The 14,419-nt window shown below is 41.3% G+C and overlaps 2 protein-coding genes across 2 annotated transcripts; one reads left to right on the top strand and one right to left on the bottom strand.

Moving 5' to 3' along the window:
• Positions 1-819: 819 nt before the first annotated feature.
• Positions 820-5,882, top strand: apobec2b (apolipoprotein B mRNA editing enzyme, catalytic polypeptide-like 2b). The gene is made up of 5 exons (XM_080495998.1): positions 820-855; positions 1,012-1,337; positions 2,089-2,269; positions 3,660-4,007; positions 4,082-5,882. Exons 1-4 carry the CDS (start codon positions 835-837, stop codon positions 3,999-4,001), a joined length of 870 nt encoding a protein of 289 aa, XP_080352124.1. The 5' UTR covers positions 820-834; the 3' UTR covers positions 4,002-4,007; positions 4,082-5,882.
• LOC308130546 (Fc receptor-like protein 5) lies at positions 4,675-12,564 on the bottom strand (the record flags this gene model as incomplete). Its single annotated transcript, XM_080496949.1, has 15 exons — positions 4,675-4,802; positions 4,900-4,968; positions 5,304-5,363; positions 5,468-5,536; positions 6,538-6,639; positions 6,749-6,906; positions 7,033-7,147; positions 7,228-7,500; positions 8,078-8,371; positions 8,460-8,729; positions 8,810-9,091; positions 9,191-9,481; positions 10,321-10,587; positions 11,285-11,572; positions 12,423-12,564. 15 exons carry the CDS (start codon positions 12,562-12,564, stop codon positions 4,738-4,740), a joined length of 2,745 nt encoding a protein of 914 aa, XP_080353075.1. The 3' UTR covers positions 4,675-4,737.
• Between the last annotated feature and the right edge of the window lie 1,855 nt (positions 12,565-14,419).

Raw genomic sequence — 14,419 nt, forward strand, 5'->3', positions numbered from 1 at the left:
TTCGAGTTAGACGGCCAGGCCGGGATGCAGTCTTATTGGTAATTGCCTCTGAAATGAATTACTTGGCAGAGAGTGAGACCGAGGGAGGGGAGGAAATTGTAATTGAACTGCCCTCCCTCCCTCCCCCCCCTCCCCCTCCCTCATGCCTCAAGTTATTACATCTGCAGTGCAGAAAGCCATTTTCCATCCCAGCGTCGACACGCACAGACACAAAAGTACACACACCCTTACAAAACCAATTGCCCCCCCCCCCCCCTCCATACATACACACACACACTGGCCTCAGTAGAAGCACCATATTGATGCAGGGTGATTTCATAGATTGATTGTTCATGGACATATGCACACTAGGCCGCTCTACCCACTCCTACACCCACGGTACACAGGCAAATACTTTCATACACGCTGTGCCGGCATTTGTTTGGACTGCTCTGTTCTAAATATTGCCCTACTTTCGTTGCCCTTTAGTTGGCCTTTCTGATGCCTAATGGCCTACAGGACATTTGTATTTGGCACAAACAAAAGTGGTGTTCAGTATCAAAAAAAAAAGAACCCTGGTTACCCTATACACAGAGAGACACACAACCAGGCCCTGTTATTAATAACCCGCCTGTTGCTGGCCTGCTGACAGTTCGAAGCCTTGATGGATTAAAGAGGCACATCTCGTTGTGTTTGATGCCGTAGATTTATACACACAATAAGGACTTTCCCTTACTTCATTCGGTGGCTGCCTCAAGTGTGGAAGTGATTTAAAGCCGGTCTTTCCCTTGCTTCATCATCCAGCTCACAGGCTCTCAATCTTGTGTTATCCTTTGGCCTTTTAATAGCCGGGCCATGGAAAAGGAGGGAGGGGGGGTAAGTTTACTGAGTCGACTACCCCTGCCGCAGCCACGCAGGCACATGTTGTGACTCCAGCATTAGCACACAATAGGGTCTATTTCTGTAAATGCACTGGGGTTATCGCGCCACTCACACCCACTCTCTCCCTCTCTCCCCCTCTGTCCCTATCAGCCCCTCGCTGTATCTACTTGTCTTGCCCTCACACGCACAATCATGGCGGACAGAAACAGCCGGGTCAGTGTGAAGAAGAAAGAGAAGAAGGTTGAAAGCAAAGCCAATGACGACAAAGAGAAGGTGAAGGAGAAGGAGAAGGCTGTGAAGAAGCCGGAGAAACCCGCCAAGAAGCCGGAGAAGCCGCCCGAGCAGCCCAAAGCAGGCGAGGAGAAGAGGAACGGGGAAAGTGAAGGGGCAGCAGGAGCAGGAGCAGAAGCCAAGAGCGGCGAGGAAAATGGAGAGTTTCAACCAATCGAGCTGCCCCCTTTCGAAATCGTCACAGGGTGGGTTAAACACAAAATATGAGCGATGTCAGCGAGTGTGAATCAGGGTTCTACTAACCTACTTTGCTCTTTAACATTTCCACATCATGGTTATTTGATGCTTTTTATGTGTTCCCTGTCAGTGCTGTTATTTAGAGCCTCGATGCTTGATTCCAGTGAGTGAAGATACTAATGACTTTCACCTGCCATCCTCACTAACCCGGTGGTAAGAATAGGGATGAGTCACAGGGCTAACATAGACAACCGGCCCCAGCGATATTGCTCCGCCGAGCATCTGTTCCACAGCCTCTGTCCTTTGAGCGCCGGCTCTCTGATTATCAAAGCAATAACAGATTTATTCTTGTGATCCATCTGGCTCCTCGTATGCAATTTAACAACAGATTAATAAAGAGAGGCAGGTGGGGGAGCGTGCGCCACACTGTGACTGAATCATAAAGGGCCCGACACATTCACCGGTCCTGTGATGATGTGGGAGCTCAAACTATTTATGGAAACATCAGATTATTCACTCTGTGTTTGCTGCCGTTCTCGTATGCATTCATTACTTTACGTAGATTGCACTGTGTTGGAATAATACCAATTAATGTTTGCTTTTGTGTGAGGTCAGTGAGGCTACTGATCCACAGTGGTGTTATATATCAAACGTTGAAATCGCTTCTGTGCATACCGACGCGTTGAGCCACGATCACTCATTTTATGATGCTTCTCCATATTGAATCTTTTTTTTTTTTTTTTTTTAATTGTCCACCAGGGAACAGATGAGTCCATTCTACTTCAAATTTCAGTTCAGGAATGTGGAGTACTCGTCCGGGAGAAACAAAACCCTCCTGTGCTTCAGAGTGGATGCCCCTGGAAGCGGCGCAGAGCCGCTCAAAGGTTACATGGAGGATGAACATGCCACAGCTCATGCCGAAGAGGCTTTCTTTCAACAGGTAATACACTCTCACATACACACGGCTGTTAACAAGAGTGGAAAAATACTCGCATTCATTACATAAGTAGCAGAAAAAGTAAGTAAGTACAGGTTCTGAAATGTATACACTCATTACAGCTTCTGTTATTATAATGATGTTTTGGTTTGTTTGTGTGGATAAATCCGCTTCATCGGTTGCACGGATCAGGAACTTGTGTCATAGTCGTGAGACAGAAACCACATAACATGAAGAATATTAAAAGTGAGACAAACCCCGAGTGGACTTTATTTCAAACATGACATCTTGGCATTAATTACGGTAGATGTCATTTGATCATGTTGAAATGTGTTCACTTCTTCAGATTTAGTCATCATTAATGATGTGCAATACCACTGACGCCTCTTCATAACTAATACTAAGTAAAAGCTGATATCAGTTCAACAGTGTTCTTATTTTTTATTTAAGTACAAAACATGACTCTTGTTAGTCGTCAGCCTTCATCTGAGCCCCTCTCAACCTCGGACAGGATGCGTTGACATCACTAAACACACATGGAACAAGAATCAGTAAAGCAAACCAGTAAGACTCAAGTAACATGATGATTTTGAACTTTGATGAAAAATAATCCAGGGCTATTTAAAACAACACAAATATCCACAATTCAACTCAGTAATGAATCCTAAAGCAGATGGATAGTCTGGTATTAATCTGCACATCATTGTATTGATAACTTTGACCATCAGCTTTATTGATCTTTTCCTGCAGGGTGTCAAACACTTTTTAGTTTAGCAGCCGCCACAAACAGCCCAATTTCATCTTGAGTGTGCAGGTAAAATGTTGCCATAACATGTTTTCAGAGTAAACTTTTAAATTAGTCTTTGTTGTGGTGCAGCGTATATGTGATAGAACAGTTGCAAAACTAAACAATTACCACTGAAAATGACTACAATTGGAACATAGAGGTGAAAAATACAGTGAAAGGTCCAAAATATGCCTTCTTAGCAGAGCTTTGAGGCTACTGCTGTTTGTTATCTTTCATGAGAGCATCACTGATATCTCAGCTCAGGTCTCAGTGTTGCATTGTGTCGCTACTCTTAAGCAATTTGTTAAACAATAAGTATATTTATTAAAATGTCCTTGATTGGACCCTCTCGCAGGTTACAGTTTGTCTTATTGTAACTCTGAATTACAAATAAAACAGTTTAGGAGAAAGCATACATATTTATGTTCAAATGGAGCATGTAAAATTTAAAAGTCATCAGTAAAGAAATACTTTGTGAATTGTTTTATTGTGTCATTCCTCTTCTACAAATCCAATACATTTGCTGTGTTTCCTCATTACTAATAAAGAAATATGTGTTTCAAACTGGGTGTTTCACACAAATTGCCCCCCTGCTGATGTGCACAGGTGCTCCCTAACCCGTCGCAGGAGTGCGATGTGACCTGGTATGTGTCGTCCAGTCCGTGTGTGGCCTGCGCAGCCAAGCTGACCACCATCCTCCAGCAGCGCAAGAAGCTGCGTCTCTGCATCTTCTGCTCCCGCCTCTTCGACTGGGACCAGCCGGAGATCGTGGAGGGCCTCAAGGCCCTGGCGGGGGCCGGATGCAAGCTGAGGATGATGAAGCCGTGCGACTTCCAGCATGTCTGGGAAACATACGTGGAGAAGGAGGAAGAGAGCTTCACGCCCTGGGAGGACTGTCAGGAGAACTACAGCTTCTATGTGGAGAAGCTGATGGAAATCCTCAAGTAGATCTAGGTCAGTACGTGAGAGCAAAAAGAAACTTGTTCACATTCCTTCAGATAATAACCCCCCTCTCTATGTTGTTGCAGGCTCAAAAGATCTCCAGGCAGACCCAACAGCAGCCTATATTTGAGGTTTTCTATGGTTAAATGTGTGTTGTTGTTTTTTTGTTGTTTTTGCAGATTAGAATAAGCTTGAATGAACACTGATGGCAAGATTTTATACTTTTTATTTTGATAATTTCCTCGTGAGATACAAAATCCTTTAAGATGCAGATATGAAACAAGTAGGTACAATGAATAAACACAAGTTGCAAAACCATTTACAGCATTAAATAAGCTTTGGAGAAGACTGAGGAGCATCTACTGACATCTGGTGTTCGTCTGGAGAACTGAAAGTACATTTTCTACAGTTACTGTAAGCAAACCATGAGACTTTAGGCTTGTTACATAAATAAAATTTCATATTAAAACAGTGTCTTTTTTAAAAAAAATAACTGTATCTATCTGAAAATTGTAAAAGCGAGTTATGTACAATTCAAGAGGTGTTTTATGTTGACAGATATTTACATACAATGACTATAGCTGAAGATCTTTTCTTTTTTTTTTTATAAGCCAGTCCTATTTTCAGCTGTACAACTTAAAAGAATCCAAATGTTTTACATCAGGTGAAGATCAGATAACAGCTCAACTTGTTCTGTAGCCTGACAGGTCTGACATGATAAGAATAAAAAGGCTCTAAGGGATCAATGCTGAAAGGAAGTTAGCCCGCCATTGTTTTCTGCTTGATCCTCACCATTGCTGATCACACCTGAAAGCAGAAGAAGTGACACGTCGAATGATGGATCACAAATGTGTTCATGTAGGGAACCTGGCTCAGAATCATCGTGTATTTTTGATTTAAATACCGTTCTCCTCCTGCGAGCTTATTGGCAAAGGTGTGGTTTCACTGCAAATGGTTCCATTTTCTTCCCCTTCTGCAAATTATTTAAAAACACAATCAGGAAATGAAGTGTCAGTAGAAACCGTGACAGAATAAACACTTATTTTCGCAGCTACTTGAGGGAAACTATTTGCTTATAAAAAAAATTTAAAAACCAGCAAACTTGATTGTCTCTGCAAATGTAATTCATTTGGCCCCTGGACAAGACAATAGATTGTCCTTGTTTGACATCTAGATGGTAGGAGGGATGTTTCATGACATTCTATAGAACCATTAAGTAGTTATCCAACAGAGGCAATAATCTGAATTTGCACCTTTACAAGAAAAACAACTTATTGAGCCAGATAAATCCATCTCTGAGTGATTTACCTTTCGGTGTTGCAGTCAACGAGGCATCAGTGATGTATTCGACCAGTGGACAGGGAGCGTCTGCAGCAGGAGGAAGTAAGAAAAGTCATTTTCAGAAAGTCAGAAGAAAAAAAAATAACTTAAAAATGTCAAACCACAAGCGATGGACGCAGCTGTCAACGTACCAGTCAAGCCCTTCAGTTGAGCCAAGGAGAGAAACAGATTGGCCTCTTCGGGCTTTTCATCTTTTTCAACTGGACGACAAGAAGAGGAAAGAGGTGAACCACATTGACGCAACTAACTGAATGAAAATAGGTGTCAACTAATTTGACTTAGTCTCAGTTTGATGTGTATTGGGCTGTAAGATCAGAGCACGATAACCTAGAAAAAGGAAGCTGATTTTTTTTAAACAACAGATTTCCAAGCAAAAACAACAAAACACTGAGATATCAATGATGCTGAGATGAAAGCTTCAAAGCCATGCTGTCAGAATCTGTTTGTAAATACATGCATAATGTAACAGTTATAGGAGATCTTTTAAGGGGGACATTTCAGAAGATTTTGCACCAGAAGGTTTGATTAAAATCTGCTTTATGTTGAGATTGTAGTCATTTTTGGGAGTAATTATTTGATCGACACTTTCATCATACATACCCTGTGTCACGGCAAAGAAAACTTTATTATTATGGCACTATTTTAGCAGTCAGGCTCACTCAAGATGAAACTGGCATGTGAACCCTGAAACTATAACGTCTTTGACACCCCTGCTATAAATAGAGACAATGACAACTTACTCTCTTGTTTCAGTCTCAGTGTTCTTCTTTGGACTATTATTTACAAAAGCCCACACTGATTCAGAACATGACATTTCCTGCAGCCATGAGTTTTACAAACAAGCACTCACTGTATGGCTTTGGTGCTGATGTTATTTTGTAATTTAAAAAAAAAATAAAATAAAATCTGGCTCTGGCTGATGAGCACTATCTGCTGTTGTAAGTTGTTCATTTGTGAGCTTTAATCTACCTGAAGCAGTGAAATAATAGTAGTTAATATCTTCTTTATTTTGACACTGAGGTCAAGGTTTTGGCTGCATGTTTGACACGACTGAACTCGATGTTACTTTATGTGTATATGAACACACTGTTCCTTTAACGATGATTTGCTGAAAACTGGAATCAAAACAGAGAAGACGGCTCAATGAACATAAAAAGCCACAGTAATATTGATTTTTCAAAGACAAAAACTCAAGGAAAACCTGGTTTGCGGAAGACTCTGAAGACAATAAAGCCGAGAAAGATGGCGATGATGCCGAAGAAGATGATTCCAGAGATGGAGAGGAGCAGCCTTCTCTTCAAAACTGTCCATTTAAAAGAAACGAAGAAAACAAAGTGATTAGAAGAAAAAAAAAAATTTAAAATAAAAAAAAGCAGCAAAAACTGCTCATTTCAGACCTAAACTCTACTCACGAAGGTTCTTGGTCTTGTAAGGGCTGCTGAGTTTGGAATAAGCCGGTCTCCCGCTGCGAATGCCACTGCACGTGTATTCACTCTGAGTGGGGTCATTCTGGGGTGTGACGGTGTGTCTCTCAGAGGTCACCAGCTCGATCTCTTGCTTCTCTTTATACCTGTTTTCATTTAATTTGAGTGAATTTTCCGTTTTGGGAAAAAAAAAGCTATATAGCTATATATATATATATATATATATATATATATATATATATGAAAGGGGACTTTCTATTTTAGGTTTTTACCATGTGTAGTTCCACTTGTCTTTACTGTCCAGCACCTCGCATTCCAGCACCAAGCTGTCGGTGGAGAAGACTTCTGACCAGCCGGTTTTCAGGATGACGCTCGCCTGTGGACGCTCTGCAGAAAACACTGCTGCTATCAGCACATGCGACGGACAAAAGGGGGTCATCTAGAAAAATGAAAGAAAAAACACTCACCCTTAATCTGGAGTTGTACAGCGTGACTCCTCTCCGAGCTCAAAATCGTTTTCTCTCCCCTTTCAACTTGGCATTGATACGACCCCGTGTTGGCGGTGGCAGCAGAGCTGATGTTGTGATGGTTTCCAGATGTGACGATGGGCTTACCATCTTTGAACCACCGGTAATCCCAGCCGGAGGAAACGTTAACGTGACAGCCAAAGGACACCGAATCCTTGGTGTGCATTAAAGTGTGGATGGGATCCTGCATCAGTGTGACCACAGGTTTTTTGTCTGAGGATGGAAAAATAATTGATAACCATTAAATTATTATAATCTTTTTTTAAATCACTCCATGCAGTTTTATTTTAAAGAGAACTTGGCTTTTATCTGAGCCACAGCTTTCATCAACTTCCTCATTATAATTGAAAAAGAACAAAACTGAAGGAAAACAGTTACTGTTTTACTCTAAATGTCATCAACTTTCCAAAAGAGTTACACAAGAAAGAAGAAATCATGCCAACTGTATCCTGAGGAAGTGTTATTATGCTTATAGTGACAGTTTTGGAGGCGGGGTAATAGATGCCTCAAACTGCTTAACACAAAGAAATTATCTATATTTTTCAAAATATCAATCTGCACCTTTAAAAGGCCTTTATGTATCATATAAGTTAAGGGTTTTTGTACACTAGATGGCAGTGGTGAGGTACTTTTCTTAAGTTTGTTATTGATATAAGTAATTTCTGTAAGCCGCCAGCTTGTGGGGTTCTTAACCATCTAATTTCGTATTGGCCTGAGGACAGGCAGCTGGTATTCTCTAATCTCTGTTTGTTGTGAAGACCATTTCAAATGATGAGTAGGAGAAGCTCACCATAAACATGCAGCGGGAGCGGAGAACTGCCGTTGCTCCTTACAGACCTGCTCTTCAGTTTTCCCGAGCAGCTGTAATTTCCACAGTGCGACACTGAAGCATGAGTGATGGAAAGACTAGTTTTATCCCTGCCGAAAGTCACGGCCTTATCCTCTCCGACCTCGACTGCGTCTTTGTACCACACGTACTCCCAGATGGAACCGTTGAGCTGCATCCCACAGCTGAGCGTCACGCTTTCAGTGGGGAACACGTCGGGCCACGGGGTCACGCGTTTCAAGGAAGGTACTGGGATCTCTGCAGAAAGTCACATGGATTAGAGGTTGAACGCGTTGTAGCTTCAGTTATTTTCATTGCAGTCACGTCAAAACTTTCATCGTCTCACCAGATATGAGTAGGTGCCGCTGGTCGCTGTGCTCGGTAACGAACTTTGTTTTGTCTCTTTCTGCCTTGCACTCGTACGTCCCGCCGTGTGACAGACTGACAGCATCGACTTTAAACCTGCCGCTGGTTGTAGGAAGAGATTCTCCATCTTTGGACCAGTAATAATTCCATTCAGATGAGAGTTCAAGTTTGCATTCGAAGGACGCCGGTTCTCCAATGTACAGCTGGTCAACGTCTGGCTGTGGAATGATGGAAGGCTTTGGCGTTTTCCCTGATCAGGAAATACATTTTGATTGGTAAATCACAGATTTCACACAATTAAATCTTTGAAGGAAGTCCGTGAAAACTTACCTTCGACTTTAAGCAGTACGGGTTGACTTGAATCAGTGGTAAAAACCTCACTGCTGCCTCTTTTTGCCTGGCATTTATAGGAACCACCGTCAGGTGTTCCAGTAAGCTGACGTGTATAGTTATTATGTGACTCTGTAAGCGGCTGGTTGTCTTTGTACCACATGTATTCCCATTCAGGTGCATTCCCAATCACGTCCACGTGGCAGACGAAGGACACAGATTCTCCAGGATACATCACTTTGTACTCCGGATCTTGTGTTACAGTGACAGTGGGCTTTTTATCTGACGGGAGGTAAAGATACTATTAGGGTTACTGTGCAAAATTTTCTAATACAAGGCCTAAATATAAAGCAATATTTTTTTTTTTTTAAATGGCCTCACCATACACTTTGAGAACAAGCTGAGGGCTGGACCGGCTGCTGAGCGGCCTGTCCTGCAGGTTTCCTCTACACTCATACCGTCCAGCACGTTCAGCCGAGGCAGAGCTGATGGAGAGAGTAGCTCCATCCGAGTCGAACGACACGGCATCACCAGCCCGGAGCTGCTCTGAATCTTTGTACCACGTGTATTTCCAGCCAGATCTGCCATGAACCCCACAGTGAAGCTTCACACCCTCCGTGGGAAACACGTCCACCCACTTGGTTACAGGCGTCAACAAAGGAGTCGGGATTTCTAAACAAAGAAAGACGTGTTAACGCTTCAGAGAACACTCCACAAGACATGAGGAACATTTAAATGTGTTCTAAGCCATATTCACCACTGGGTCGCAATTATGTGACTCTTTTGCAAAGTATCTTCGACCTGACAGAAATCCCACAACATCTGCAGTTCAAACATTCTCAGGATTTAGAGGGTTGTTTTTTTTGTTTGTTTTTTTGTTAAATTATTGAGTTTTACAATACAGTTAAATGTGTCACTTACAAAAAAAAAACCTAAATATTACTGGATGTATGTTTAGACATGGATGCTGTCACTTGCAGTAGTTTTCTGCGTATAGTACCGATGTTTTTGTTTTCCTTTCCATATTCGGAATATAAATTCATAAAAAGGAGTCACCTATTGGAAATAGGAGATGCTTTGCTAAATGTCGTTAAACAGAAATAAAAATAGCATCCTTATCAATGACTAGCACAATTGTTTTTGTAATTTATTATATATATATTGCTATGTATTATTACTGTAACTTTACTCAATAAAGTTAAAATCAAATAGAATTTTAGAATAGAAAATGCTGTGCTCGCAGTTTCAGCTTGTCAGTCCATATTAACCCGCTTCCTCTCAAACAGATATTCTTTCCATTTGAACCCCACCCGTGTCAATACATCTACCGCCCAGTGCCCAACACCGCACCACAACATCCTGTTTCATCAGAAGAAAAGTATAAAATGAGAGAACCAAGAGATCACAATGCCAATATAAAGCAAATACAGAGAACATTTCTGAGTTGAACACATCTGAACTGCAACATTTTATCTATTTAAAAAATAAATAAATAAATAAAATTTACTTACCAAGAACATCCAGTTGTATTTTCTCACTGTGACCTGTTGTAGTTACTCCACCTCTGTGGGCCTTGCACAAATAATTTCCTCCATCAGAGGAGCCAAGTGAAACACTGATGATGGCTTCACCAAAGTCAACAAGTTGATTTCCATCTTTGTACCACAGATATTCCCAGTCAGAGGCCACAGAGACGTTGCAGGTGAAGTTGGCCGTCTCTCCAACATACATCTGGCTGAAGGCGGGATCTTTTCTAATCGTGGCATTGGGGAGGTTTTCTGAAACAGGCATTGTTTAATTGTGATTGCAACCAACTGCAACTCTGTCGATTAATATAAAAGGGCACGACATAAGAAAATATTCCCTACAGTAAGAAGACCATCACCGACTACAGTAATGCACTCATTTATGAGAAACTATAATGAGGCTGAATGGAAACCTGTAATATTATTATAACTTCCCTTCATTTACCAGGAAATTATTGTGATGTCCGGTTTTTCTACAAATAGACACAAATAACACTGACAGCAGAAAACAAAAATGATGATTTAAAGTTTACTGCATTTGAACTAAAAGTGTCCGAAAGCATAAAACTGTGACATGTTTCCAAACAGCATGCATGTTACATTTTAACTCAGACTGTACTGATTTATTAGTTAAAGTGAATAAAAATTAGATGAGAATTGTAAGTTTAACTGAAGCGCTAAAGATTATTTTAAAGCCTATTACAGTTATTAAGTATTATAAATGACACACTGGGTTTACCCATTCATACAAGGATGTTTTGAACTGTTAATCCTATCTACCGTTTAAACTAATATAATAGATCTTATTTAAAACTCATAATAAAGAGCATGTAGATGTTTTTTTAAATTTTTTTGTCAACAGGGACCTCATGATTTTACATCCACATCACATCAATGTTTTAGATTCAAATATTGATCTGACTGAATGTGCAGTGACATTAAAGCTCACCGTAAACTGTGAGCCTGGTGATTTTGCTGAGTCCTGAGCTGACTCCTCTGTCTCCCAGATGAGCTCTGCAGCCGTAACCACCCTGATCCCTCCGACGGGCCGACGTGATATTGAGCGTCCCCTCGTCTTCATCCAGGCTCAGGACCGAGTCGTCCTGGAGCTTCTCCTGATCCCTGTACCACGTGTACGTCCAGTCAAAGTCGTTCACTTCGCAGCTGAATTCCACTCCCTCGTTTTCAAACACATCCGGCCAGGGAGTCACCAGCGTCAGAGACGGCGTGGGAGGCTCTGGAATCATGCACCACAAACAAATGCTCATTTTAGAAATCATCAGTGTAAACGTGACTGAAAATCTACAATTGTTATAGTTAATGATTGAACTGGATTGGAGTTATTTAAACAGCAGGTGAAAATGTGAGCAACATAAACTATCCACAACAAGTAGGGAAAGTTATTACTTAAATCTAACAATATTTCTTGACTTATCTTTCTCCATTGAGAGCTCAGCATTGAAAATCTGCTTAATATGCTGCTCAGCCCACAAATGCATATCCATTCATAAGAGGAGTGAAATTGCAACACAAATTAGCTTATTTTTGTGCATAATTTAGCTACTTGGCACTATAAATTGACTCCTTCAGGTCATTTGACTATTTCCATCCGACTGTGCTTGAAGCTGTATTACTGCTGTGACTCTAGAGCTGATCTACCGGCATATTTTAGTCAGTCTTGTAAACGTTTTTCTCAGCAGCTAAATTTGGATCTGTTATTTGAAGAAAACTAAAGCGAGACAGAAACAGAAAGGTGATATTTATGTAAGGCTGATTAAAGCGTCACAATGAGGATGCAAGGTCACGTTAATGTTTAAGTAACAGGGTCAAATGTGGCATGCCAGTAAATGGGAGTTTTGTGAAATAGCAACAGAGGTCATGGGCGAAACAGCTTCCGGTATTGATGACGCCGCCATTAATCTGCTGACTAAAATCTCGAGTGACACGTCAATAACTGAAACTGAGTCTCTCATGTCGTGGCGGTTTGTGGCATCGCAGCAACATGTTGCTTTATGATTTGAAAACACCAACTCTCCATATCTGTAATCACTTTTATAACTGGCACCTGCAAAAGGGCGTTTGCTTACCAGAGACGTGCAGAGATGTGGCTTCGCTCTCCGCCGAGAGGCTCGCGAATTTGCCTCTCTTGGCCCTGCAGTGGTATTTTCCACTCGCGCCAGGAGAAACGACCACCTCGTGAGTTTTACCGCCAACTGGAAGTTCAGTCATGTTATGGTACCACAGATATTCCCATTCAGAAAGCTCCTTCAGCACGCATGTGAAGGTGATCTTTTCTCCAGGAAACATTGGGTTGAAGTTTGAACTGCGTGTCACCGTGGGCTTGGGAATATTTCCTAAGAGAGAGAAATTATGAGGTACATCCCACAATACAGAATAAAATGCAGAGGGTTGAATGCAAACAAGCGTACCAGTAACTCGGAGTTGCAGTGAGTTACTGCGGCGACTGGACACGTTTCGTGTTTTGTGCAGACCTTCACAGGAATAAGTCGCTTCATTTTGAACCGTCACTGTAAGAAGTGAACGATCTTCTGAAAAATAGAAATTTGGACCGGGGTCTACTTTTCCCCCGCCGGTCGTGTACCAGGTGAAGGTCCAGTCCGAGCTCCCGGGGACACTACAAGTTAACTCCACTTTCTCCGTGGGGAACGCATCCAAAGAGAGTTTCCCATTCAATAGGACTGATTCAGGAGGCTCTGAAAAGTTAATACAGGAACACTAGAGAATGAGTCACAGAAGGATCCGAAGAGTAACAACAGATAAAACACCTGACTAGACGGATGAAAGTCCAATAAACCGGCACAAAACTTTCTCTTGAAACATCAGCCGAGTGTTTTGGTTAAGAAAAGTACTTGCCGGTGTTCAAACAATTTCAACTTCTATTCTCATATTTTCTGCATCGATACCGAGGTTGTTCGAGCTCCTGATTGCAGGAGGAAGAAACGCCATTTCCAGAAACATTGAACATGCATGCATTTCACGTAAGTTGCCCCCAATAGGCTGAAAAAAGTGTGAAAACCTGCCACAGGTGACCTGCAGACTTCTAGTCACCCACATACTTCTTGCATGTGTACACACTGGAAAATCAATCAAATTATCTTGTATTCTTGCACTTTGTGCTAATTCATGTAAAATTAGTTTGGAAGCTTGTTTGCAATCGAACAACAATGACAATTTTACCACTTCAAGCTCTGATCTCTCAGAGAAATTCAGAAAAAAATATTTGGTGCCTATTGTCTCTGCACTCTTTGAATTATGGCTTGATTGATGCAGGAAGTGAGTGTTTATCACAGGAAGCCACCTGAACATTTTGACCCATTTTAAGCCTTTTAAAATGTACAAACTTGACAGGATGGTTTATGAGAAGAACACGACATCAGGGGATAAAAACTCACCGAAGGCAGTTGTTGGCTGAAGAGTCGACGCTAGATGAAAGTTATATGATAGAAATTAGAGTTGCAATGATTAAAAATCTGCACAACTTCTTTCCAGCTCTTATTTTCAGCTAAACCAGGCGAGACAACGAGTCAGCATCACAGGAAAAGTGAAGTTTAAACTTGCAAAAGTGTGCATTTAACCGCAGGACATTGAAGAACTTCGTGTTCCTCATGACAGTGTTTCCTATGAACTACTTCCTAAACATTCATTACAGCAAAGTAGTTTAAAAACACTTTGCACGTTTAAAATGGACATTTTGATAAAAAACATGACTGATTTCAGATGTATTGTCTCTTCAACATGTATGTTTTTGTTTTTGTTTTTGTTTAATTACCATTTTGAGGATCCTGAGCTGCACACACTGCAATCAAATCTGTCAAATAATGCAAATGATTAATGGGAATCAGATCAAAAATGACAAAACTCTGCTCATAAATAACAGAAAGGAAGTCAAACTTACAGAAGACACAGAGGACCTTGGGAAGCCACATTTTCCATTCAGCTGCACATGTAGAAGCTGAAGTGACTCATTTATGTGCTGCGTTCGGTAAAGGAAGCAGACGACAGTCTAAATGGGTGTGTGTGTGAGAGAGAGAGAGAAGTTTGTTTCTAAACTCATCTCAGGACA

Source organism: Blennius ocellaris (assembly GCF_963422515.1).
Source record: "Blennius ocellaris genome assembly, chromosome: 5".
NCBI lineage: Eukaryota > Metazoa > Chordata > Actinopteri > Blenniiformes > Blenniidae > Blennius > Blennius ocellaris.

Coding starts and splice junctions, on each gene's coding strand:
- apobec2b (XM_080495998.1), top strand. CDS start 835: ATGGAAAAGGAGGGAGGGGGG. Junction 856..1,011: donor TGGAAAAGGAGGGAGGGGGG/GTAAGTTTACTG, acceptor TGTCCCTATCAG/CCCCTCGCTGTATCTACTTG. Junction 1,338..2,088: donor CCTTTCGAAATCGTCACAGG/GTGGGTTAAACA, acceptor ATTGTCCACCAG/GGAACAGATGAGTCCATTCT.